At 47.3% G+C, this 25,342-nt stretch overlaps 1 protein-coding gene across 7 annotated transcripts in view; it reads right to left on the bottom strand.

Moving 5' to 3' along the window:
- LOC127001559 (zinc finger protein 384-like) overlaps positions 1-25,342 on the bottom strand; it is a 234,110-nt gene that overhangs the window by 131,745 nt on the left and 77,023 nt on the right. For 6 of the 7 annotated variants that reach the window (XM_050866210.1, XM_050866243.1, XM_050866265.1 and 3 more), the window contains exon 2: positions 17,098-17,663. The exons of the other annotated variant lie outside the window; for it this stretch is intronic. In XM_050866210.1, coding sequence (XP_050722167.1) covers positions 17,098-17,169 — 72 coding nt within the window. In that variant the 5' untranslated portion in view covers positions 17,170-17,663. The remainder of the gene's footprint in view (positions 1-17,097; positions 17,664-25,342) is intronic. 7 annotated transcript variants of the gene reach the window in all.

The following is a 25,342-nucleotide window of genomic DNA, read 5'->3' as shown; positions in this document are numbered from 1 at the left end:
TCACCTCCTCTCTCTTGTTCTCGCACTGACCACTTGACCAAGGAAGAGAGAGCGAGAGAGCGGCCTGGGTCCTCGCGTCAGACAAAAGCTGTGGTGACTTCAAAGGCGTGAGTTTAGTGTCGATAGAGGGGCTGGTCCTCCTTCCGAGAAATTTGGGGCCACAAGAGAGATTCGTCTCACTTTCACGTGTTTGTGGAGGTGGCGAGGGAGATGTTGGAGGAGATATTTACGATGCTGGAGGAGAGGAGGAGGAGGTAGCGGAGGAGAGGAGAAGCACAGGATGGATGGATAGGGCAGGAGGAAGAGAGAAAATGGGAAGGAGTATCGCAGCGGCATTGGTTGTAGTTGTAGCAGTAGTAGTAATAGTAGTAGTAACAGCAGCAGTAGTAGTAGTAGAAATAGTAGTGATTAGAAGACGTAGAAGTAGTAGAACAATTTCATAGAGAAAACGAAGAACAAAAACAGCACAAATAACAGTAATATTAGCAGTAGTAGTAGTAGTAGTAATAATAATAATAATAATAATAATAATAATAATAATAATAATAATAATAATAATAATAATAATAATAATAATAATAATAATAATAATAATAATAATAACAACAATAAGAAAAAGAAGAAAAAAGTATACAATAATAATAAGAAAAAAAGGAAAATAAAAATAAGAATAATAAAAATAACCACAGAATACGAATACAAAAGAAGCGGAAGAGGAAGAAGAAGAAGCAGGAGATGATAAAGCAGGTGAAAGGCCCCGAACCGAGACTTTCAGGAGTGCGTAAAAAGCGGAAAAAAACTGCAGATTGGATGAAACACGACGCCGCGGGGAGACACGAAAGTGGAGGAAATATAAATATAAAAATCAGGGACAATAATGTCAAGGAAACGAAGATGTCATTCGAAACCTACACCGCACATGCAAACACTCTCTCTCTCTCTCTCTCTCTCTCTCTCTCTCTCTCTCTCTCTCTCTCTCTCTCTCTCTCTCTCTCTCTCTCTCTCTCTCTCTCTCTCTCTCTCTCTCTCTCTCTCTCTCTCTCTCTCTCTCTCTCTCTCTCTCTCTCTCTCTCTCTCTCTCTCTCTCTCTCTTTCACCGGCTAATAAACGCGATCTATAATTTTCTCGCTAGTCAAGTCCGCTCCCTCGCAGTGACCTCTCCCGGCATGAAGGTTCAAACGCCTCCTCACCATCTGCCGCCTTCGCATCCAACACTCCAGCTTCCTGCGCCTGATCGTCCTTCTTCCAGCGCCGCCAGGACAAAGGACAGCCGGGGAAAAAACAGGAAAATGTAACACGGATAATGAGGACGCGAGGGAAAAATGGGGATGAATGAACGCCTTCCTAGCTCCATAAGGTGGCCCGTCGTGACTCACCTGCCACCGGGAATGACTGTAATTTGGAAAGCACATCAGGTGAGCATCGCGGCTTAAGTCATATCAGGCCGAGGGGGTTGAAGGCCGGAGAGGAAGAGAGGAAAAAAAAAACCTAAGAGGACGCTAACACTTCATCCTGTAATACTCTTCTTGGTTGAGGTGTAGTAAAGAGGAGAACTAAAAGGAATTAAATATATCCAAATAATACACGTTTTAACATTATACTATCGAAAAACAACCGAATAAAGGAGTAAACAAATGAGATACACAACTATAGAGCCTCGTCTCGACATTAGTTCATGGAAAATAAACAGGAAATTACCGAAAACACCTCCTTATACACCTGTACGAGAGAGCGAGAGCGAGAGTGAGGGAGAAAACAAAGTTGTACACATAGGTAATCGCAACACACCTCGACCTTTTATCATCGAGATCTCCACGGAAAAGAGGTGGAAGGGGAGGAGGACGAGGACAACGACGACGAGGAGGAGGAGGAAGAGGAGAGAGGTGGGAAGGGGGGGAGGGGTAAAAGCAGCACATGAGGGACCCGAAGGCAACAGCTTGTGTCCCTCACGCCCCCGAGAGACGCCGCGGGATTACAGGGGCGGCAGCGGGGGGCGTGACCTAATTAGATGGAAGAGGTCGTGTTCCACCTTCGTCAGGGCAACTCAGGGGCGTGTGAGGAGGAGGCGCTGATGACAGGGACGGCGAGGGTGATGATAATGGAGATAATGACGATGGTGGGTGGGTGTGGGTGAGAGAGAGAGAGAGAGAGAGAGAGAGAGAGAGAGAGAGAGAGAGAGAGAGAGAAGGGAGTGGTGTGACTGTTCCATTAAATATATAAACAGCGATCGATGAAAGGAAAGGAGAAAGTGAAACAATTGCATCCGCGAAGAAAAGGAACAAAAAAAAAGAAGAGAAGGAATCAAAACAAACAAAAACAAAAGAGAACGCAAACAAATATACGCACGAACATGACTCATTTCCGCTCATTACTTAAAAAAAAAAAAAAAAATCAAAATCGCTACGAAAAAAATAACAACACACACAGCCCCCCCCCCCCCCTACCCTCCCCCCTACCAACACACACAAACACACACACACAATCGACAGTGAGTGAGAGAGAGAGTGAGCGAGTAAGTGACAGACATAATACCATCAAATAGACGACGAATATACGCGCAGCGACGGTGAATAATTCTAACCTCTTACGCCGGCCGACCATTTGTATACACACATGTACGCCGCTGTACGCACACGGCCTGTTAACCGTTCACAAACGCGGCCAGCTATACGCCCTTCATCCGCGTATAAGAATTTAATACGCTAAGAAGCCACTAGGGGGGGGGAGAGAGAGAGAGAGAGAGAGAGAGAGAGAGAGAGAGCACTTAGATTAGTAATAGAAACCGTAGTAAAGGCAATAAAAAAGTAAAGGTAGAATCAGTAAAAGGAGAAATAGCGTAGTAATAGTAGTAGTAGTAGAAGTAGTAGTAGAAGTAGTAGTAGTAGTAGGAGTGGTAGTAGTCGTGGCAATAACGGCACCAATATAACGTGTCACCAGGTAATGTCCAGGTAAGAAACGCGTATAAACAGACCCGCCCCCAATCTCCCCCCCCCCGCCGCCGCCGCTCACAGGTCAGGCCGCCAGGTGGGAGCCGTCGGCCAAGACTTCTTTTATCAAGCGTAAATTATTCTTCCCAAGACGTGACCTCAGCCTCATTAATTATCCTCAATCATCTTATAATTACCACGGGATTTCCTTCAGCGCGGAATTATCTGAAAATCCGGCATAACAAAGTAGTTCGGGTCGGTAGGAGAGAGAGAGAAAAAGAGAGAGAGGGAGGAAAAAAATGGCGAATTCTCTCTCTCCCCGGAAATATTTCACGTCGAGATTTATTTTAATTGTTTTACTATACTAATATTTCCGTCACGATCGCAATATCCGGTGGTAAATATAATCCTGGATGATATATTTTCCTTACTTTTTTTCCTTATTTTTATCTACTTGTCCTTCCAAAATTTCGGTACCTCATTTGTGTTTATTGTGTTTGATGACTGTGTTTTTCTTCTTTCCCCTTTGGATGAGGTCACACGTCATCACTTTTACGTAAGGAAGGAAAGGAATAAAATTTAGGTCCGCACAAAAAATCTTACCTTTTCTACCCCTATTTAATTCTGGTGGTCGGCCTTTCTTCAGACACCCACACAGCATTTCATCCTCCTTCTCCTCCTCATTCTCTTCTATATATCCATTCTCTCTACCTTTCCCATTTCTGCTTCTCCTGCTCTACTGCTCACCATTTTACTCCTAGTGCTCTTTATCTTCCTTCTCACTCTTTTCCTCCTCCTCCTGCTCCTCCTCTTTCTAACTCAGTCTAACTATTGCTCCTCCTCCATCTTTTCTTTCTCCCACTCCTCCTCCTTCTCCACCACCCTTGCTCTCCTCCTACGTACACTCTCATTTTGCTCCTCTTCCTCCTTCTTACCCTCTTTCTCTCACTATTGCTCCTCCTCCTCCTTCTCGTGCACCCTTGTCCGTCCACTGCTTCTCCTCCTAGTCATCCTTTTCCTCCCACTCCACCTCCCACTCTCCCGCACCTTCATCCTCCAACTCCAACTCCTCCTCCTCCTCTTCCTCCTGAAAATGGCATAAATTACCTCCCGAGTAATTACTGCAACTCTTTACAAATAACCCTGAAATTATTACCCTCACGAGAGATAATCAGCTGGGACAGAGCGGGCCTGGCCATAGGGACCAAAATACGACACTCAACACACGAACCCAAGACACTTATGGGGGGGCCAAAGTCCGTCTTCCCCTTGATTCAGTGGTCGACTACAAATTATATTCTTTTGTTAACATTTAAGTAGCGGCATAATTATTAATTTCCCTTTTTCTATTGCCAGTGAACTTGTCAATTTTACTCTCTGCTGGGTCTGTAAGAGGGACAGTTCATGGGGGGAGAGGAGAGGAGAAGGGGTGGGTGAGGGGAGGTTGAGGAGAGAGAGAGTATGATGAAGGGGGTGGGGAAGGGTAGGGAGGGGAAGGAAAGAGAGAAAATGGAAGAGGAGATGAGGAGAGAGCGAGAGAGAGAGAGAGAGAGAGAGAGAGAGAGAGAGAGAGAGAGAGAGAGAGAGAAAGGGGAGTGTTGGATAAAGAACGGATTTTTTCTTCAGTTTTCTAATTTCATTCTCTCTCTCTCTCTCTCTCTCTCTCTCTCTCTCTCTGTGTCCATTCCCACCCAACGGATGTACAATTTCTCTCTTTCCCTCCAGCTCGCTCCCGCTTCTCTCACTTTTCCATCCTGCCCACATCTTTTCTCTCTCTCCCACTCTCACTCTCTCTCTCCCTCCCTCGCCCGGCCGCTCCAGCCCTCGCCGCTCCCTCCTCCGTCTTGGGTCCAGGAAGTAAGCTGAAAAACAAACCTCTTTTCCCACGCTGTAAGAAATGAGGGGAAAAACGGCCGCCTCCCCCTCGCGTTAAGCCGATAAGGTCCGGCGACACAGACTGAATTATTGCGCACCTTTTAGCCTATTCCCCGACACGAAAAAGGGTGTTCGATTCTTCACAGCCGGTTTTCCTCTCTTTCCTCTCTCTCCCTCCGTCTCTCTCTCTCTCCCACTCTCTCTCAAAATGGCTTCCTCTACCTAACTTCTCAACAGTACGGATTCTTATTTATCTTTCTTCCATTTTCTCTCTTCTGTAATCTAATTAATTATTATCGTCATGGAGTCTTGATTATAATTATCTTTTCCATGCTGGGAGATTTTTCGCAGAAGGGGATTCATTATGTTATCGTCTGACTTAGTTGTGGAAGCTGTGCACGGCGATTCCGGGAAGAGGTCGTTGTGTTTGAAGTCCCGGCTATACAAGATTTCTGGGTAGACTGATAATTTGATGCTCATTACGATATTTTCTTCTTTTTTTCGGCCTCTTCTTCTTTGTTCTGTCTTTTCTTCGGCTTCTTCATTTTCTTCATTTTTCTTTTTTTTTCTTCTTGCTTCTTCATGTTCCACCTCTACTTTTTCATTTGCATTTCCTTCTTTTCTTCTTCTTCTTCTTCTCTTTTTCTTCTTTTTCTTCCTCTTCTTAATAGCTTGTTTGTTGTCTTTGTGGATTATCTTGTTTTTATCTTTCCATTTTTGGCGTTTGTTTGTGTTTTCCTTTGTCGAAGAGCGCACACACACACACACACACACACACACACACACACACACACACACACACACACACACACACACACGCAGAACCCCTCACCCCCCAAAAAATAACGGCAATTATTTCCCATTTTCTTTGGATTGGCTTTTACTATTCGTCATCTTCATCACCTTTACTTTCTTCTCGGCCCTCCTCCTCCTCCTCCTGCACCTTCAATTCCTCCTCATCGCTCTTTCTCTTCAGCGGGCCCAGGAGAGTGAGGAGGAGAAGGAGGAGGAGGGGAAGACAGGGAGACGGAAGAGGAGAGGGGAGAGGGAGAGAGAGGCTAAGGAGATGGGAGAGGCGAGGTAAAGTGGGGGCGGTTGGGGGGGGGAATCGAGAGCAGGAGTTACTTAAGTATTCAAGCCCACGTTGCCACATTAGACAAGGATGCAGAAGGTAAGTGTGTGAGGCGCCTCCTTTTTTTGTGTGTGTAGGGAAGTCCTTAATTTATGTTCCAGAAATTGATTAACCTTCAGCAGCCCATCCGTTCTGGTTTCTCCTTCTTGCAGCCCTTCCCTCTCTCTCCCTCTTCCCTCTTCCTCCCGCATCGCATATTCCACCCCGTTACTCTGCTTCCTTTCATTCCATTCTTCTGAAACTCGCGGGGCAAAAATACACGCCACAAATCAACCAATTAGGCTGTACCTACACACGCACACCACATACTCCTGCTTTACACACTCAGTCTATAGCAGTCACCTCCTCCCTCAACTCCCTCCCGCACCTTCCCTTCCCCCGCACAGACCCACCGACCGACAGACAGACCGACCGCCGCAGACCAGCCCTCTCCCGCTACCTGTCTGTAATGCTTCGTCCCTTCCCACAATGCATCGAGTCAGGGCTGCCGCCGCATTCTGACCGAGGTGAGGCTTAGTTCTTGCTGCCGGGGGTCTGTGTGGGGGCTGGGGGCTGAGGGAGGGGGGTAGGGGCCGCTGGAGAGTTGTGTGTCATCTGGAGGGACGGAAGGAGGCTCAGTCGGGGCTCAGGGCCGTAGAGGAGAGGTCTAAGAGGTGAAGAGAGGGAGAGAAAGGGAGAGAAGAGGAGAGGGAGGCGTGGAAAGCCGAGGTCCGGGAGAGAGCTATTAAAACGTCACATTCAAGATCTTCGCCTCCCTCGCCTCACTCCCGGTGTTACGCCCGTCTCGGATATTTTTATCGCAGCTTTACAATCGTCTTCCGTATAGCTTCGTCGCGGTCACTCATTCACTCGCACCCTCACTCCCACGCGCACTCGTTTCCTATACAAACACGCATTACACCGTGCACTTCCCTCATGACCAAACCTTACGTAGCAGAATCACAAAAAAGTATATGCAGGAGGAGGACCAGAGGGACTTCATACCAACAAACGTCACTGGTAGCACGAAACGTTAATCCTTCCGTTCCTCCCTTCTTCGTTAGCTACCTTGAGTACATATTACACGTATGGCACAAAAGACTAGCCTCTTCTGCGTCCCCTGGCCTCTCCACGCGTCCCCCCCCCTCACATCTCTCTCTCCCTTACTCACACTCACTCACTCTCCCTCACGTGTGTAGACTGACCCACCTATATAGTCGGCCGCTAGGACAGGGAGGGAAGAAAGGGTGAACATTAAGAAAATTGCATCTGGTGAATTTGATGTGCGTGTGTGATGTGTTATTTGTTCCTGCCTCCTTCTTCTCCCTTATCTATTAGGGCGAAGCCAAGCCACAAAAAACATGACAGTGCATCCTTCGCCCGGCTACCAGTCTTACGAGGCCGCAAGGAGGTGGAGGAGGAGGAAGAGGAAAACAAGGAGGTGAAAGATGATGATGACGTTTCTATAGCTATTTTTTCATTGTTGTTATTCCTAATTATGAAAAAAGGGAGGTATTAAGATGAAAAGACGATTATAAGAACAAGTTTAGGGGGAAAGAGATACAATGAATGCGATAGAATGACGCGTAAAGTAGCAGGATACAAAAAAAAAAAAAGATTGAATTATAAGAAAAAAATAATAACTAGCTTTGGTGAAGGAATGCAACTCAATAGACGAAGGAGAAGAAACGATAAAAAAAGAAGCATAGACGAAGAGGTTGAATGAAGAGGTTAATAAAAACACGAAAGAAAATAAAACATCCATTGAGATCACACACACACACACACACACACACACACACACAGACAAACGAAAAATAAGAAAAGATAACTAAAAAAATCATGTAACTTAAAGAGCTCAAAAGCGGATACAAGGCAGAAAAAACAAAACAAAAGAAAAACAAAACAAAACAAGGAAACAAGCACGAAGAACAGGCGAGGAGATAAAACACCAAGAAGGAACAGAAGGAACAGGAGAGGAAAGTGGGAAGTAATAAAAGAGAGAAAAACAACAACGGAGAGACAAACGGAAAGAATCGGGGCAGATACAAACGATGCCCCCCCCCAAAAAAAAAAAAAGAGGGGGGGAGTGTGTAAAACGAACGCAGACGAAGGTGAAAACGACACGAAGAAAAAAATGAAAGAAGGAAGAAAAGAAGGAAGACGGGGACTCAAAAATAGTTTGTAAAGCTTAGAAACACACAAAAAAGAGGAACATACGAAAGCCTGAAAGAACAGACGCAACATAAATCTGGAGAGAGAGAGAGAGAGAGAGAGAGAGAGAGAGAGAGAGAGAGAGAGAGAGAGAGAGAGAGAGAGAGAGAGAGAGAGAGAGAGAGAGAGAGAGAGAGTATGATCAAAACAAGTGCAAGCAATAAAAAAAGACGCGACTGAAAAGAAGAAAAATAATTAACCTGATCATGAAAGGTAATTGAAGAAAGAGGGGAAAAGACCAAAAAAAAAAAAGGAAAAAAGAAAAAGAAAAGTGGAATAAAAACACGTCGAGAAACAACCGTATAAAATAATTACAAAAGCAGGAAAAAAAATTAATGGAGGAGCGAATTAAAAGAGGGCGAGAGAGAGAGAGAGAGAGAGAGAGAGGGAGAGAGAGAGAGAGACTAGGAGAGAGTAGGAGTGAAAAGTGATATAAGGGGAAAGAAAATCAATATCCCCCAAGCAGAATATAACATGAGCCGCTGAGGTCACGCACGTTACTTCGGGTTCACTAGGCATGGAGGTGAACAGTTACTTGGCTCGGAGCGGCTCCTCACGCAATTGTTCCGAGGCTTAGCAATCACTCACCTAACAAAACCCTCAGTCAGCCAACCAGATAGAGGGCTAGTTTGCCAGTCTACCGGTTTCTCCCTCAGTCAATCCCACTAGTATATAGGCAGTCAGTTAGTCAGTCAGCGAACCCCAACAAGGATACACCTAGTTAATCAGTCTGTAACCCAGCGTCTCAGTCAGCCATATAGCCATTTTATCAGTCAGCCAACCAGCCATTTAGCCAGTTAGTCAGTTCAGTCACCCAATCTTTCAGTGAAGTCAACCAGTCATATATCCAGTTAGTCACTCAATCATTTTCTCAGTCAACCATATAGCCAACTAGTCAGTCAGCCAGACAGTATATCAGCCAGAAGAACCATACCTCTGACATACAGGTAACGAAATAATCAATCAGTTATCCGCCCATTCAACACGTAAACAAACCAGTCATTCCCCCACCCTTGAAAAACAGAGCCAGTTAACGCAGCCATCAAGTCAATCAGTCAGAGAGGGATGCCAGAAAGCCTACGTGTTGGGGCGCACGTTTAGCAGCAGGTAAGTCGATCAACAACAGACACACAGGTAAGCCAAGCGGTCGGCGCGCTGCCACTCCGTTAACCATACAGTCGGTCAGGCAGCCAATTAGCCACTCAGCCAGGCGCCCAATTACCGGCCATCACACACACGGATAAAACACCGCACATGAATACAGCTTTGGGAGGCACACGACCGCCGCTACGCACAATATAGGCAGCTAATATAAAGGGTTGGAAGATACAGACGCACAGATTCATGAACATTTTTTTTCATTTTGTATTTAGTTGAATCTTAAAATGAAAAAAAATAATCGTGCTCCGCAGCCTCAGCTTTACCAGACTAGAGATAATCACATACATCCGGAATATATCAGATAATAAATTCGGCTCCTGCATTTATCTTATCAATCCCTTGTATCTCCGGCATATCAGAGGTGGGGCGGAGGGAGGAAATGAGTGGAGGAGCGAGGAATGAGGAAAGGGAGGGAAGGGGGATGGAGGAATAGCGTCAGGGAAAGGGAAAGGGAGAGATAGGAGGAAGGGAGAGGGAGGGAGAAGAAAGGGAGGAAAGGTAGGAAGGGAGAGAAGGGAGGAGGGTCACGTCTAATCACTCCTTCATCTTTAGTATTCATAGTGTCAGCATTGTTAATTCTGGCCTCTTCCTCCTCCTCCTCCTCCTCCTCTTAATTCCCTCCTGTTCCTCTCCTGTTCTTCCTCCTTCTCCTTCTTCTGGCACCTACGAGGACCAGGCCGCGGCGGTGACCACACAGGTATAGGAGGAAAGTAATCAGGTAACAGGAAGGTAATATAACAAAAGGAGAGGCCGGGTGTTATGTTGTTTGTGGGTGCTGCTTCCTTATGTGTGTGTGTGTGTGTGTGTGTGTGTGTGTGTGTGTGTGTGTTAATGAGTGGTAAGTATTATTGTTCTCTAATGTTTAGTTGTGCCATCAGGAGGAACAAGCCAGGTGCAATGATTGTTTTCTCTTCACCTCGGCTTCTTCCTCGTCCTCCTCCTCCTCCTCCTTCTTCCTCCCCCTTCTCTAACTTCCCTTCGTAATCATGGATGTTTTACTTTATCCGCTTTTATATCCTGAATGCAAAATCAGATCAATATCGACAAAATAAACTCCGTGACGAAAAAGTTACACCATACGGTAAAAAGGTAGGGCAATACTGAATATGAATACTGAATTTTTTATCGACGACGCCCGCGACATACACAGAATAAGACACAGTAAACGAAAGAATGTCCTCCCGAGAGAAAGAGAACACAAACACACACAAAAAAGTCGTCCCGTGAAATATAAGAGCAGTTTCCCGGCCAAGAACTAAAGCCAAGTGACATTAGGAGAGGCAATTTTACTGCTAATGTGTCCGTCTTGTAAATTGCGATTAATTATCTGTCTTACTACGGCGGGGCTGCGCGGGAACGGCTTTTGTCTACCACGGTCCCAGGGAAGCCGGCCCATCGCTCGCCGTTAGGGAGTTTGTAAGGTCCTCCCCACCTCCTCCTCACGCCTCCCCCGATGTCCCTGAGGCCTCGTGGAGATGCCGCCGTCCCTCCGCCGCCCTTCTGGCTCGCGGGCCGGATATAGGCGTGGATCGGGCTATTGTGCAGCGTGCAATTATCACAACATCCTTGCCTGCAATTACGACGCCCTTCGCCACACCATCTTGAGGGCGGGAGGTGGAGGGGCGCCACGCGAAGACACCATCCCCGCCGCTATACCTCGCTCCTCCTCCTCCACCACTCTCTGTTTTTGTGTCACTATTGCAGCTATTATATCACAGCCGTTAGTCGTTGTTTTTTAGGTAGTTACGAAATAGATTTGTGAAAACACGCGCTCCTTCACACGTACTTTCATACTTTTCATCTTGATATACACTACATAGAAAGAAGGATGTGGAGGAAACGGAGGAGAAATACACAATCTCCCGTCCGCCCGTCCACCGCCGTTCGACTCGGCGTGAAAGAAAGGGGCGAAAGACTGGTTGCGCGGGATACAAATTGCCGTTCATTTGTTATCGCGCGATATTCATCTGGCCCCTTCACGCTAACAGCCGGCAATCCCCGCACGCCTCGGCTCCATCTTCGCCGCTCCTAAATCATCTTGGCCATTGAGGCGGCGTCGCAAAGAGGGTCATTTTTTTCCTTCGGCTTCCCCCGCTGAGGACTGTTAGGAGGGTAGTTAGGTGCCTTCCGGATGGCTTGCGTGGAGAGGATGACCGTCCCTCCGTGTGTATGTGCATCCGTTCGCCAATCCGACCGTCCGTCCGTCCGTCCGCACCCCACTGGATTAAGCCACAGGGGCGGGTTTTTTCCTCCGACGAGTAGCCAATTTACAAAACCTACGCCAGGACCACATCTGACCGCAAGTCGTTTATGGGCCTTTAGGTTGTGGCAATTACTGTCACTGCAGCCGCTAAATTGAATTGTTGAGCGCTTTGGCCGGCTGGGGCGGAGAGAGGGAGGAGGAGGAGGAGGAGGACGAGGAGCAGAGGGAAGAGGTGGAGGAAAGAAAGGTTTGGGTGGAGGAGGGAGAACAGGAGGAACGGAAGGAGAGTGAGAAGCAGGGAAGAAAGGAAGTGATGGGTGGGGGAGAGGAAAGAGAGGTAGGAAGACTAAGGAAGTTGAGACATACTGTTAAAAAAGAAAGAAAAGTTAGCGTAGAAAGGAAGAGAATGAGTAAGATTTGGTTGAGGAAGGGGGAGCAGGTGGAACAGGAGGAGAGTGAGAAGCAGGGAAGAAAGGAAGTGATGGGTGAATGGAGAAGAGAAAAGAGAGGTAGGAAGTTGAGACATACTGTTAGAAAAGAAGGAAAAGTCAGCGTAGAAAGGGAGAGAATGAGTAAGATTTGGTTGAGGAGAAGGGAGCAGGTGGAACGGGAGGAGAGTGAAAAGCAGGGAAGAAAAGAAAGGATGGGTGGAGGAGAGGAAGGAAGCGGGTATAGGAAGTTAATACATACAGCTAAAGAAGGATGAAAAGATTGCGCAAGAAGGAAAAAGATGAGGAGGAGGACGAAGCGTATTATTATTTTCCCAACGCGCTAGTCCCGCCGTGATAATGCAAAATGGGTAATTCATCTCATTAAAATTTACTCCTTATCACGTGTCAGGTTCGGGAATGTTGTGGAGCGCAAATTCGACGCCATAAAAAAAAGAGAGATAGTGCTGCTTATGCATTCTTGTGGATTATTCTTATGTACTAGCCACAATAAAAGAGAAAAAAATATACTAGAGAGAGAGAGAGAGAGAGAGAGAGAGAGAGAGAGAGAGAGAGAGAGAGAGAGAGAGAGAGAGAGAGAGAGAGAGAGAGAGAGAGAGAGAGAGAGAGAGAGAGAGAGAGAGAGAGAGAGAGAGAGAGAGAGAGAGAGAGAGAGAGAGAGAGAGAGAGAGAGAGAGAGAGAGAGAGAGAGAGAGAGAGAGAGAGAGAGAGAGAGAGAGAGAATGCTAAAGCTAATGGAGTCAATTTGGATCCCGCATCAATTTCCTTCCTTTTTTTATCCACACACACACACACACACACACACACACACACACACACACACACACACACACACACACACACACACACACACAAACAGAACCCACCTCCACATACACACACAGAGAACCCCCCCCATTCACTTTCCCCTACACCTTCCTTCCTCCCTCCCCTCCCCCCCCCACCAACACGGAGATGCAGTTAATGGGGTTGCGTTCGGCCGGTCGATCTCAACTTGGGGCACAGCGAGCGGCATCGGGCGGCGGCGGCGATGCTTCATTTCGCTGTGACAAGAAAAATCCAAGTCGACGAGGATGGTCAGCAGATTGCCACTCCCGACGAGGCGTATAAGGGCGCATAATGGGAGCCTTCGGGAGCGTGTGTGTGTTGTCGGAGTGTTTAGCATGGAAAGGGGGGTAGGAGGGCGGTTGGGAGGGTGGGTGGGTGGGTAGATGGGTATAGGAGAGAAAGGGGCGTATTGAATTGATGCAGAGGATGATGATGATGATGATGATGATGATGGTGGTGGTGGTGTTTGTGTGTTACGGGGGGAGGGATGTGTGTGTGTGTGTGTGTGTGTGTGTGTGTGTGTGTGTGTGTGTGTGTGTGTGTGTGTGTGTGTGTGTGTGTGTGTGTGTAAGAGATAAACAGAGATAGAGAAAGAGAGACTACACATATACACAGGTTAATACAAAGTAACACCTGTTGTAGTATGTTTTTTTTCTTGTTTTTAGAGTTAGCATTCACGAATCACCACTGGTCTATCTGTTCGTTAAGCGGTGCAGCCCACTTTGAGATTTCCCTTTTATTTTAGCTATATGATTCCTCAATTTCGTGGTGACGGTTTGAAACGCGAATAATTAAAGTGAAAATGTTCTGAATGACTGACTTCGAAATGAATACGGGACGATGATATTGTATGGTCGGCAATAGTTAAGGATACCGTAAAACAACTACCTCTACTATACCACTACTACGTCCACCACTTTTCAATTGCACATCTCAACCCCTCCATCCCCTACACACACGCATACACACGCACGCACGCACCCTTAGTACACGCCGCGCACTCCCGCAGAACTCGTGTACAAAGTGGGATATAAAAGGCTCGCAGGCATTTTCTTACTTTTTCCTCCCCAAATCGGGCTGTTGGGTGGGGCGAGGGAGGTCTTGTGGCGCGCGGTGACGGCATAGCTGATGGCGGGCGGGTGGCTGCCCTTGTCTCACCGCTGGTTCATAATAATTGAAAGGCTCAGGGGGAGGACAGTGCCAAACCCCAACGCAGACACGCCGCTAGAGGTGACGATCTGTGGTTTACTCCTCCCAAGCTCGTTTCAATGGCATGGACCCACCGAATTCCTCTCTTTCTCTTTATTCTCTCATTCCTACGCTTCGCTTTTTCTGGCCACCTATCATTTTTCTCATTCCCTGTTTGTTCTTCTTTCGTCGTGGTTACCGGAGTAGTTTGAACGCAATAACTACCAGGGACGAGTAAATATTCATCTAATTGAGTTGATCACATTGACGGCAGGTGAGTATAAAGGCAAAGGTGCGAGTGAGTGACATGTGACGCGGGGATGAAGATGCAGGGGTACGAGGAACGAGGAGCGGCTGCAACCAACGCTATGATGCAACGACGAGAGAGAGGCAGAGGGGCAGGAGCGTGGCAACATCACGGCAGGGGGCAGGTAGACTACGACCCGCTGCACACCTGGCCTCTCCTTCTCCTCCTTCTCCTCGTCTTTCTTCTTCCTCTTCCTTCGTCTCTTCCTCCTCTTCGTACATTAAGCCACATATATCTTTAACGTTGTACATCGATAAGTTCAACAGCATTAACGCCTTCTTTGTTTTGTTTTTTTTCGAAATTTTAAACTTAAATCTCCCAGTAACTCGGCTAACTAAACAATTATAATAAGCATATATTTCTCTCGCACAGTTATAATGGTGCCTAGTGCCTCGACGAGGTTATGGAGGCTCGCTGTGGCTCAGGCTGAGGTGGGCTGCGGTGGTGTGGCTGGGGTGTGGCAGGTGTGGCGACATATTAAAGTTTTATCGACACTTTTCACTCCCTCTCCCTCTCTACCTCATCGCCTCCCTCTCGCTCGCCTTCCACCAGCCAAGTTTGGCACTGCCTCGGAGCCGCGTCGGTGGCCCTGGCTGTCAAAACTTTCTAAACTAAGTAAAAGGCAGACGCACTTATACAGAAGGGTATGCAAAAGAAGTATACATTTAAATATGCGTGTCTACACATCGCCGTGCAATTACATCGTCAATAGATGAAAAATAGGTTTGCCTGACACGGCTCAGAAGGGGAAGTGGGCCATGGCCTGGGAGCGGCGGGTAAGAGTGACCTTGATCGCCGCGCCGACACGGGAACCCATTAAGCGATCACGCAGGGCCCACATCCGCCGCGGAGTGTGAAGGAGGCGACACCCGTCCCGCCCCGCCGCCCCGCCCACGGGAGTCTCGAGGCGGAGGGGAGGTGAAGACGGAAAGTGACAAGTGGCGACGACCTTGAACGAAGCACAGCACACACACACACACACACACACACACACGCACACACACACACACACACTGGAGCACCAAACAACGTGAGCAAGAAAAAACCTCGGCATCATGAGGCTCACCACGGGCACACACACACACACACACACGCACGCCCGGCTTGATCGGCGCCGCGTGGTGGGCTGCCGGACAAATGCTCTCCATTACCGCTGACCCGCGCTCGACGGTTCTCTTCTTGGCCGTAATTACCCAGAAGAATCCCGCGCCCGCTTTTGATCATCTAATATTTATCCTGAGTGGGCATCGCGGCCGTAATGCAGCGGCGGCACATCGGGACGCCGCACGCAGTTTTGGACGGAGGAAAAAAGACGTAAATTATCTGCCTATGAGGATCACGGGGTAGTAAACGCTCCAGAATATACGACAAAAGAAAATGAACGAGAGGAGAATTAATTCCTGCAATATATATTCGTCATTCTGGGCTATAAGGAACCCGCTAGTAATGGTGGTATGAATTAAGGGTTTGAAGCTAATGTTTGAAGTATAAGGGAAAAAAAATCGGAGTCCTGTCTACCTGTGTCTACCTTTCTTTGTGTACAGGTGAGGGCAGAGCAGCGGCAGGTTTCCCCTTCTTTTGTTTCCTTCACTAGCTCGTGGCCCAAAAGTGTGACCCTTCCTTTTGACCACAGGCATACGAGCGGCCCTCTGGATGCATCACCTATGTACCGAGGGCCACTACGGCGGGTTAGATCACGGCGGTCATGTTAGATAGAAGGGTTTTCGATGCCTCCAAGAAAATATCTCGCGCGCTCACACAGTAACAATGAGGCGCAGAAAGCGAACTCATGTCTTCAGGAGAACCCATTGATTTCACGTTATTGGAAGAGTCTCACGAGGCAAGACATGGAAAAAGAACACCTGTAATCAATTTCCTTACACCAGCAAGTATCGAGTCAGTTCCACCTAATTAAAGTCACGGGCGGGACACGTAAAGAAAAAAAAAAAAGATAAACGGAAGAATGGAGTGGGCCAGACCGCAGCGGGCCGAGCGAACTCCACACACTTAACTCTTACAAAATTTCCTTGGCCGTCCGCTCGCTGACACCAACGAATGGCCGCACTAAGTCGTGTGAGTCCACGGAAAAGCCAACACAACCTACACTGGCTCCAGCTTCAACCTTAATCAAGTATTGTCCCGCTGAGAAGCCAATTAGAAAAAGTGGGGTAAAAAGCAGGCGGTTCTGAACAAAAGGAAATGAGGCTGGTATTCTGAGATACCAACACCGCCCACCACCGTCTGGGGCCGGCTGGGAATAGAGGAATAGGTAGATGGCAAGATAGATATTGAACCTCACAGGAAAAAAAGACATGAAGAGAGAGAGAGAGAGAGAGAGAGAGAGAGAGAGAGAGAGAGAGAGAGAGAGAGAGAGAGAGAGAGAGAGAGAGAGAGAGAGAGAGAGAGAGAGAGAGAGAGAGAGACAGAGAGAGAGAGAGAGAGAGAGAGAGAGAGAGAGAGAGAGAGAGAGAGAGAGAGAGAGAGAGAGAGAGAGAGAGAGAGAGAGAGAGAGAGAGAGAGAGAGAGAGAGAGAGAGAGAGAGAGAGAGAGAGAGAGAGAGAGAGAATCACTAGAAAGACCCCAGTAAATATATAATAAGTGGAAAAAGTTAGATTCGACAAAGGGAACATGTTAAGAAATATCCATCTGAGCGCGGACAGCTGGCAGCGAGAAATACACAAACACAACACAAACACAAACACAGACACATAGTGCACTTTGAATGGGAGAAAAAAAATATGATGAATACAAATAAGATCCTTGTGTTGCAGGCCACAGTGGCTTGACCTGACTTTGAACATCACTAAACACAACACCACAAAAGTCTTCCTTACCTCATGTTCCCGCTTGAAGGGGAAATATTGCATTTCCGGAGGGGGTGGGCCATAGTCTTGCATTCCGTACATGGTGGCGGTGGGGAAGATGGTTACGGCTTTTTGAACACACACAACAGAACAAGAGGGCTATCAAGTTTTAAGTGCCTTTTGGTTTGTTTGCTTTGCCTTTTAACTATCTTTTTTGTGTTTTAGTTGTTCTTGTTTACACACGAAGGACTTTTCCAGTTACTTTTTTTATAGGTTGTCTTCCCGAGCGCGAGTGTTGGGCTCGACACTCAGGGCTCTTTGGGCGTGCTCAGGCTGCGGCTGAGCGGCACACTGTTGTCTGCAGCTCGTCGAGGGTCACCGCCACAGCACCACTGGGTATCAAGGGGCAGGGGATAGCACACTTGCCGGACGAGCAGCAGCGCACTATTGCACTAAGGGTCAGTATTAGCACTCAACTAGCACCAGCTGTTTCTTGAAGTTTGTTTTTCTTAGTTTTGTGTCAACAGTTAGCGATTTCCTTAACTGAGATTCGTTGATTGTTTTTCGTTAAAGTTTACTTTAGTTCGTTAGAATCTCTGTTTCAAAAGAGTGATGGATTGATTATTAATTGATTGCTAAAAGTATTACAAGAAATGGTAAAATTATATGAATGAACATATATATGTATACATGGATATATATATATATATATATATATATATATATATATATATATATATATATATATATATATATATATATATATATATATATCTATATATATATATATATATATATATATATATATATATATATATATATATATATGCATGTATGTATGCAAGTATGGGGTCGAGCAGGGTGGCACAGGAACACAGTAACAAGGCAGTGCTGGGTGGCCGCGGGGTGGGGAGTCAAGCAGCCTCACACAGCCACTAACAAACGTGCCGCGGGGGAAAAAATAATCGAACACCAAATTCTCTTAATGCTTTAGGAGGATATGGATTTAGATGAGGGGCGTGGAGGGGAGGGAGGAAGGGAGGCAAGGCTGCTATAAGCAATTACCAGCAAGGCTGAGAGCTGGACGTATCGTAAATATGAAGGGGGAGAAGAGAGAGGGGGAAAAATATCCTGGTTGGAGCAAGTGATGGTGCCAGGCTACTGACGGCGGTGCAATGGATTTAATCTGACGAATTATATTGTCATCAGGGCCGTAATAGCAGCTCACGCACTTTAATTGCCATTACTAATTACTAGTAATTACAAGAGACACTCATTCAGCCGGGCGAGCTGCACTTCGCTAATTACAAAATCAGCGAGGGAGCCGCCTTGTAATGAACACTTAGGCGGCCCCGCGCGGCTCCTTCCCTACGCCCTTGGCCGCCCCTTCTCCTCCGCGCCTCCGCTGTCTTCATGTCCCTGGCTGGCCCGTCTCCCGCCCTTAGCCCGTCCTTCTACTCTCAATTCAATCCTGGACTAGTTCAACACGTGTCTGGCAGATCCATCTTGACAACTTTGGCATTTAGCGTTTACATGATCCTCCCCCCACCCGTCATGCTCCCCGGCCCTGACACACTAATCAGTACATTTTTTGCGTGACATTATTTTTTATTCTGAGCCCCGCCAATGACAAGCACAGTGAAGCAATGCCTCGATCGCTGATTAATACGCCTCCTGGCAATGCAGTGGCCGGCCAGCGCGTCGAGTTAACCAAACACAAATGTAATTGGCTAGTTATTATACGTTGATTGGTCTCATTTTGACGGCGTTATCCCGTCTTTGGGCATAATGGTCCATTGCCGACTTATTTCTCTGTGACCATCAATCACGGACTATACAGGGACAGAGGGGAGGGTGGAGGGGGATGGGATGATAGTGATTAATTAAATCAGAGCATCAAAAACACTTCATCAGCACGAGGTTATTCCGCATTTTGCGATACAATAACTTTTTTGTGTGTGATATAAGTTTGGTGCTTCTACATAACGTTTTACGCTGACACGTAAAAGGTTATATCCGCATGTATTATTACTGAGGGTCTGACGGCGATGAAAAGCACAGAGAACAACGATAATAATAGTAAAAATACTGATAAAAAACATCAACCACTGTTTATAGTCATGATAAAAATAAATAGCATATATGTGTATATATACATATAATAAATATAATATATATATATATATATATATATATATATATATATATATATATATATATATATATATATATATATATATATATATATATATATATATATATATATATATATATATATATATATATATATATATATATATATATATATATATATATATATATATATATATATATATATATATATATATATATATATATATATATATATATATATATATATATATATATATATATATATATATATATATAAAATACTCGATTACCGAAAGTGTTCGGCACGAGGATGAGTCGCACGAGGAACAATGAGCAGGGAGGAACATGAAGCGGCCATTGCAGCGTCTCCGGCGAGGAAACTTTGGGGGAACACAACTCAGCGAGGACAACATGTAGAGGCAGGAGGAGGACACATCAAGCGGACACAAGCAACACAGCGGGACAAATGATTCTTTTATGACGTGAAGACAAAGGGAATGACACATCGAGCAGGGAAGGGAAGAGAGCGGGGAGGGGGAGAGGTGCTTTGGTTCCTACAGGCCCCGACCCCTAGACTGGCCCAGCCGGGAACGAGTCACTCAGGACCACAGGGTTCTCACGGGCATCCTGGTGTTCTTGGGTCACCTGATGAACGCGCCAGGGCTGAGGTGCGTCCTACAGGTAAGTTAATTAGGTGTCCCAAGCAGACTATTCGCTAAGTATATTGACGTAGCACTTCTCTTAAGGTTATCTGACATTCACACAGTTTTTCATTTCTTGGGGTTGATACGATAATTCAAAATAACTCCCAAACAGCTCGAAGGCTAGACTGGCGTCCCTTTACCACGCGAGGATGAATGAGGTGAATGAAGTGACGCAGGTGTAAGGAGAATGCCGTGAGTGGGTGAAGAATGACGCGACTAAGTGAAGAATGACGTTGGTGATGATTGTATGTAAGTGAGCGGATGTCTTTTGTACGGCGGCGAGTAAATGATATAGAGAAAAAAATATGATGGTTACGATGAGGATGAGTCAGAATTAATGTACAGTGTTACCTGGTGATGTGTGTGATGAGAGCGACAATGGTGAAAACAGTTCTGGTGAAGAGGATAAATATGTGGGTTATAATTGGAATCGCCGCTGCTTCCCTCCCCCACAATACGACCCCCGCGAACATTAAAATTCCCCTTACCGGAAAAAAATACTGTGTTTACTTTCATTATAAATTTTCCCTCATGGCATTACTTATTCACGAAGGATAACCTTAACCCGCCAGGGAAAAAAGTAACCTAGATTTTGATGATTAATTAACAAGATAACGATCAAACCTAAAGTACCTCACGACCAGAAGTAAATCAGTCACACACTCAGACACTCTTCTTAGACTCACTCCGGACAAAGGTATTAAGAGAATGAATAAAACTGGAAACTTCAACGTTCATTCCACAGTACTGAAATATGGTTAAACTTTCACCGAGGCTTTTGGAGTAAAAAATAAAAAAAAAAGATTCAATGGAAAGTGGCCGCGTTACGATTACTTTCCCGAGGTGGTAGGTAATACAGGCCTTAATGAATGTTAGGCTCACCGCATCTACTACCTGGCCTGGCCACGTATAGTTAGGGTTTTAGAAGGGGAGCGGCGGCGGGCGTGGCGGGGGAGACGGAGAGGGACACAACGTGACCCTCTGTGATTATGTTTAACTTTAATCAACGATAGGTATTCCGACAAAGCATTAGGATAAAATATTTAGGCTGACAAAGGGTTGGTGGGGGGCGCCGAGCGGGGGGGCAGGGGGCGGACGGGCGGTCAACAAGGCGGGTCCTGTTTGCTCTCTCTACATAACCCAGCAGGAGCAGCCCGACGGGGGTCACGCGGGTCGGAAGGCGCTGTGACCCTGCCCTGACCTCCCCGGGCTGGACCAATAGGAAATTCAGGTGACTCTGGATACTAAATGAATACGTCTCTGCTAAGGAGCCGAGGTGGTGTGTCCGTCTGAGTCACTCCACGTAAATTGATAACTATCCATTACAGTTTAAATAAGGGCGACTGAAAGAATTGACCGACTCATCATTTGCTCGCGTATTTATAATCTCAACAGTGTATTGCAACGCATGACTTAAAGAAAAGAGGAAGGAAAAGAAACATCGCGGACGGCAAACAGCGTCATAAGGCGGACGGCCACACGAAGGCCGCAAAATGAAACAAAAAATTAGATAAAGAAACACGGAATTATTAATGTCCTTCGTCGGCAGCGGAAATACAGCCCTTCATCTCCTGTTCAAAGCAGCGGCCCTTCATCTCTTGTTTAAAGCGGGTGTATCAGGAGGAAAAAGGGCGTGGAAGAGAGTCCGAGGAGCGAGGAGGAGGGGGAGGAGGAGAAGGAAGAGGAGAAGGAGGATGAGGATCAGTATGAGAAAGAAAAAGAGTAAGAGTACGATGGAATGAAGAGGAGGAGAGTATGAAGAAAAAAGGAAGAAAGAGGAGGCGTGGGAGGAGAAATAGGGGATCGGAGGAGGAGGAAGAAGAGGAGGAAAAGGAAGACTAGTAGGAAGAAGAAAAAAAGAGTAGGAGTACGATGGTATGAAGAGGGGAATAGGAAGAAGAAAAAGAAGAAGCGAAGGAGAAGGAGGATCAGGAGGAAAAAGGAAATGAGTGGGAGTGCGATGGAATGAGGAGGAGGAGAGCAAGACGGAAAAGAAGAGGAGAAGGAGAAAGAGGAAGCGTGGGAAGGGAAATAAGGGATCGAAACGCGGGACAAGGAAAACATGCATGACGATTTTTCTCTCTTCGACGGGATGAACACACAGCAAGTTGGCTGCCGCCTGATCGAGAAAATGATTATCCGGGAGGAAACGCCAGTCATGCCTCTCTCAAGCGGCTCCTCGGGGCGCATGACGGGGTGCAGGAGGCTCGCTGGTGGTGGCCCGCGGAGGCAAGATGCTGCACCTTGACGTGGCCGCTACCCCTGCCGCCGCTACCCCCGCCCCGCCTCGCCAGCCTCCCCTTCTTAGTCCAAACCTTTGCGACTAACTTAGCTTCCTCCGCCTCACGGGTCCACTGAGAAGAGGGGGCTAGGGGGGTCGGGAGAGGCTGCATCGCGTTGATTGCTTAGCCATACCCTCGTTATTATTTTTTTTCTAGTATATATTTGACATACTCGAAGCTGAAGCTGTATCTGTTTATTCGTCCACTCCTCGAGCTGCGCTGAGTAAACCTTGATTTACGAGACTACGAAGCGTCTGCACTGACCACCACGCTGCTCCTGTTTAATTTCCGTTGCGTGGACTTATTTATTTGATTAGGAACAAAGTTGTTTTCGCTCTCCCCGCATCGGTCTGTTAAAACACTGTGAATTATTAACACCAAGAAATACGTGAGCCATGTCGGACCTCCGCTCCTTCAGCAACTGACTGCCGCGCCACGGGAGCCTGTCTTTGTCCGGGTCCCTGTTTGGGCTTGTCCGCGGGTCTGACGTCGTGCTTAATATTGCTTTCCCTCGTCGAGGCCGCTTTCTTAATTAGGGAAGTATTTTAAGCGCGCCAGGTACGCTTGTGGATCGCACGGGAAGGGGCGCTGGACGGAACGAATAGCTAATGAGAGAATGTTCACGTCTTTTTTGCTCACTTTATCCTTTTAGTTTTCAAATTGCTATATCATCTTAGTTCGATGTTTTATTCTTAAAGCTAACGTTCGCAATGCATGTATTTTCAAAACTTTCGTCTCAACAACAGGAGGAATGGGGTGGAGCGTTACACAAAGTGGCAGTTGGAGTAAATGCGAAGTTTACCTCGCCGAGAATTTCAGCCACACTCCCTATTTTTGCACCCAGCACACAAGGAATCCAGCAAGGCTCTGCTACTAAAGACGGAACTTTTAAAAAAGCGCACCCTTGGAATCATAACAAATCAATAAATTCTTAAGACTTTAGAAAGTGTTGTACAACTTTCCATAACTCTCCTCGCAAACACATTTTAAGGCGCAGGTTGATAAAAACGATAACCGATATAATATTTCAAACCTGATAAACAGTAGCACAAAAATTGTTAAACAACAAAGACTGCATAATGAGTTGCTAAAAGGGCAAAGGGAGGAGGGACAAAGGGAGGGGAGCCTATGGGAAGGTAAAGTCGAGGGTGAGGAGGGAGGGTGAAAAGGGAGAGGGGGGACTATGGTATGGAGAGAGATGAGAAACGATAACTAATCTTGTATAGGCGAAAGTGAGTGAAGAAACTAATGGAGTAATACTAGAAGAGATGAAAAATGATACGAGGACCCAGTGAGTGGGCAGGAGGGAGGACAGGGCTATGGGGGGTAGGGAGGAGAGGAGGACTAGGTGGGAGAAGGTAGGAGTAGGTGCAGGTGAGATAAGTTGGGTGGAGATGCAGCTGAGCTGAGACGAGGACGGTCGTGGGTGAGTTGGAAGATGTGGTTGAACGGTAAAACATCAACAAATTGGAAATGCAGGCAGCGGAACACTCGACGGCGCAGCGAGAGCTGCGTCCCCGGTCTCCGTCAGGCCCTGTTCAGCGAGGGTTTGCGCGCACCGCTCGCTGCTCCCTCTTTACCGTCTTCATCGATTCTGGAGTGATTTCTTCTTTTCACACTTCAATCAATTACAAAGTTTCGATAACCTGCCTGAGTTTGAAAACGAGGTGTAATCACTGAGTACATTTTTTCCCAATATTCAAGCTAGTGCTGAGCAAATTCACTTTTTTCTATGTCACAAGTCAGCTGGCGTGGCGACGCAGAGTGGGGGCGACCCACCCTGCAGGAGGGCGGAGTTGGGCGCCGGTGGGCGGTGGTGGCATCCGGGAACACCTGCCCCTCGACGGCCTGGGCGCTCCTCGGTCAACAGGCAACAACTTCCCGCCTCACACTTTTTTTCACTGTCCTAACGTTTCACTTCGCTTGTGTGAGCGACACTTTTGTGCGGGTGGCGGCGTGGTGTGCGGTTACCACAGGCGGTGAAGGTGCACGAAGAATAGCACTTTTACGTGCGTCGCGTCCCCACCGTCCTGCCAGACTGCCGTCTCACGTAAAAACCGTTCCATTTTGACGCGAGTGCAGTAGGCGGCCCGCGAGGGGGCGTGAGCGAGGCAGGTTGAGGGCGGTGCGCGGGCGGGGTCCTACCCAGTGGGCATGCCCGGGCGGACTGTAGTGGCCAGACTGCCCCTGATGGGAGGGTCGGGGTAGGGCAGGTGGGCGGTGCTCCGGGGGGCTGCACGCACGATAGGTGAGGCAGCCATAAACTTCAGCTGCGGCGAGGCCACTCAGCCACACACACACACACACACACACACACACACACACACACACACACACACACACACACACACACACACACACACACACACACACACACACACACACACACACACACACACACACACACACACACACACAGACACACACTTTCTGAACTATTCACTGACCGTCCACCCCCCACCCCCCACACCACCACATTGCCGCCAGTCTTCCACGAGACTCCAACACGGCGCCTCGGTCACCTGCTGCCGCACCTGCTCGCTGGTCACCAGTGGAGGCCCGAGAGGTGCAGGAGAGAGGGCCACGAGTGTGCCAAGGAGGGCGAAGGGAGCACGGTACGCGGCCGGACAGGGAGACATTCTAGGGAGCTTGTTGCCAGTCATGTCTGCCATCCCTCAGCCGCCCTGCACCGTCATGACGTCCCCACAACCACAATGTCAAGTTTTCTCCGCACTCAAAGGCAACACATACTCATGCACCGTAATTTGTTCAACCTTTGAGGAGATGAGGAACAGCAAAGGAATTTGACCACTTTGAGAACGAGTGACGAGGGCAACAAGCAGACAGGTACGTCAATACGACGTCGTGATGAACCTGTCACTCGCAAGTCCAGGAGCCATCCGAAGCTTCCCTCCTTACCCCTCTGCCGCCGAATGCACCCACGCACTCGTCGTGGACATTCCTGAGAGTTCCTGAGCTCAGTAATGATTCCGGGAAAGACCCGCCAGGACAGTGAGCAATGCCAGCCCGACAATAGCTGAGATAGACTTCACCGGAGAATAATGCAAAGCACCCATGTTTGCTCTTAGCTAGTTTCACTCTGAGGACACGGGAGGTTATGTTTTAGTAAGAGGGAGTCGAGAGGCATAAGAGGAC

This window comes from Eriocheir sinensis, chromosome 2 (genome assembly GCF_024679095.1).
Source record: "Eriocheir sinensis breed Jianghai 21 chromosome 2, ASM2467909v1, whole genome shotgun sequence".
NCBI lineage: Eukaryota > Metazoa > Arthropoda > Malacostraca > Decapoda > Varunidae > Eriocheir > Eriocheir sinensis.
Note: the sequence above shows the minus strand (reverse complement) of the source record. Positions and strands in the feature narration are given on the sequence as shown.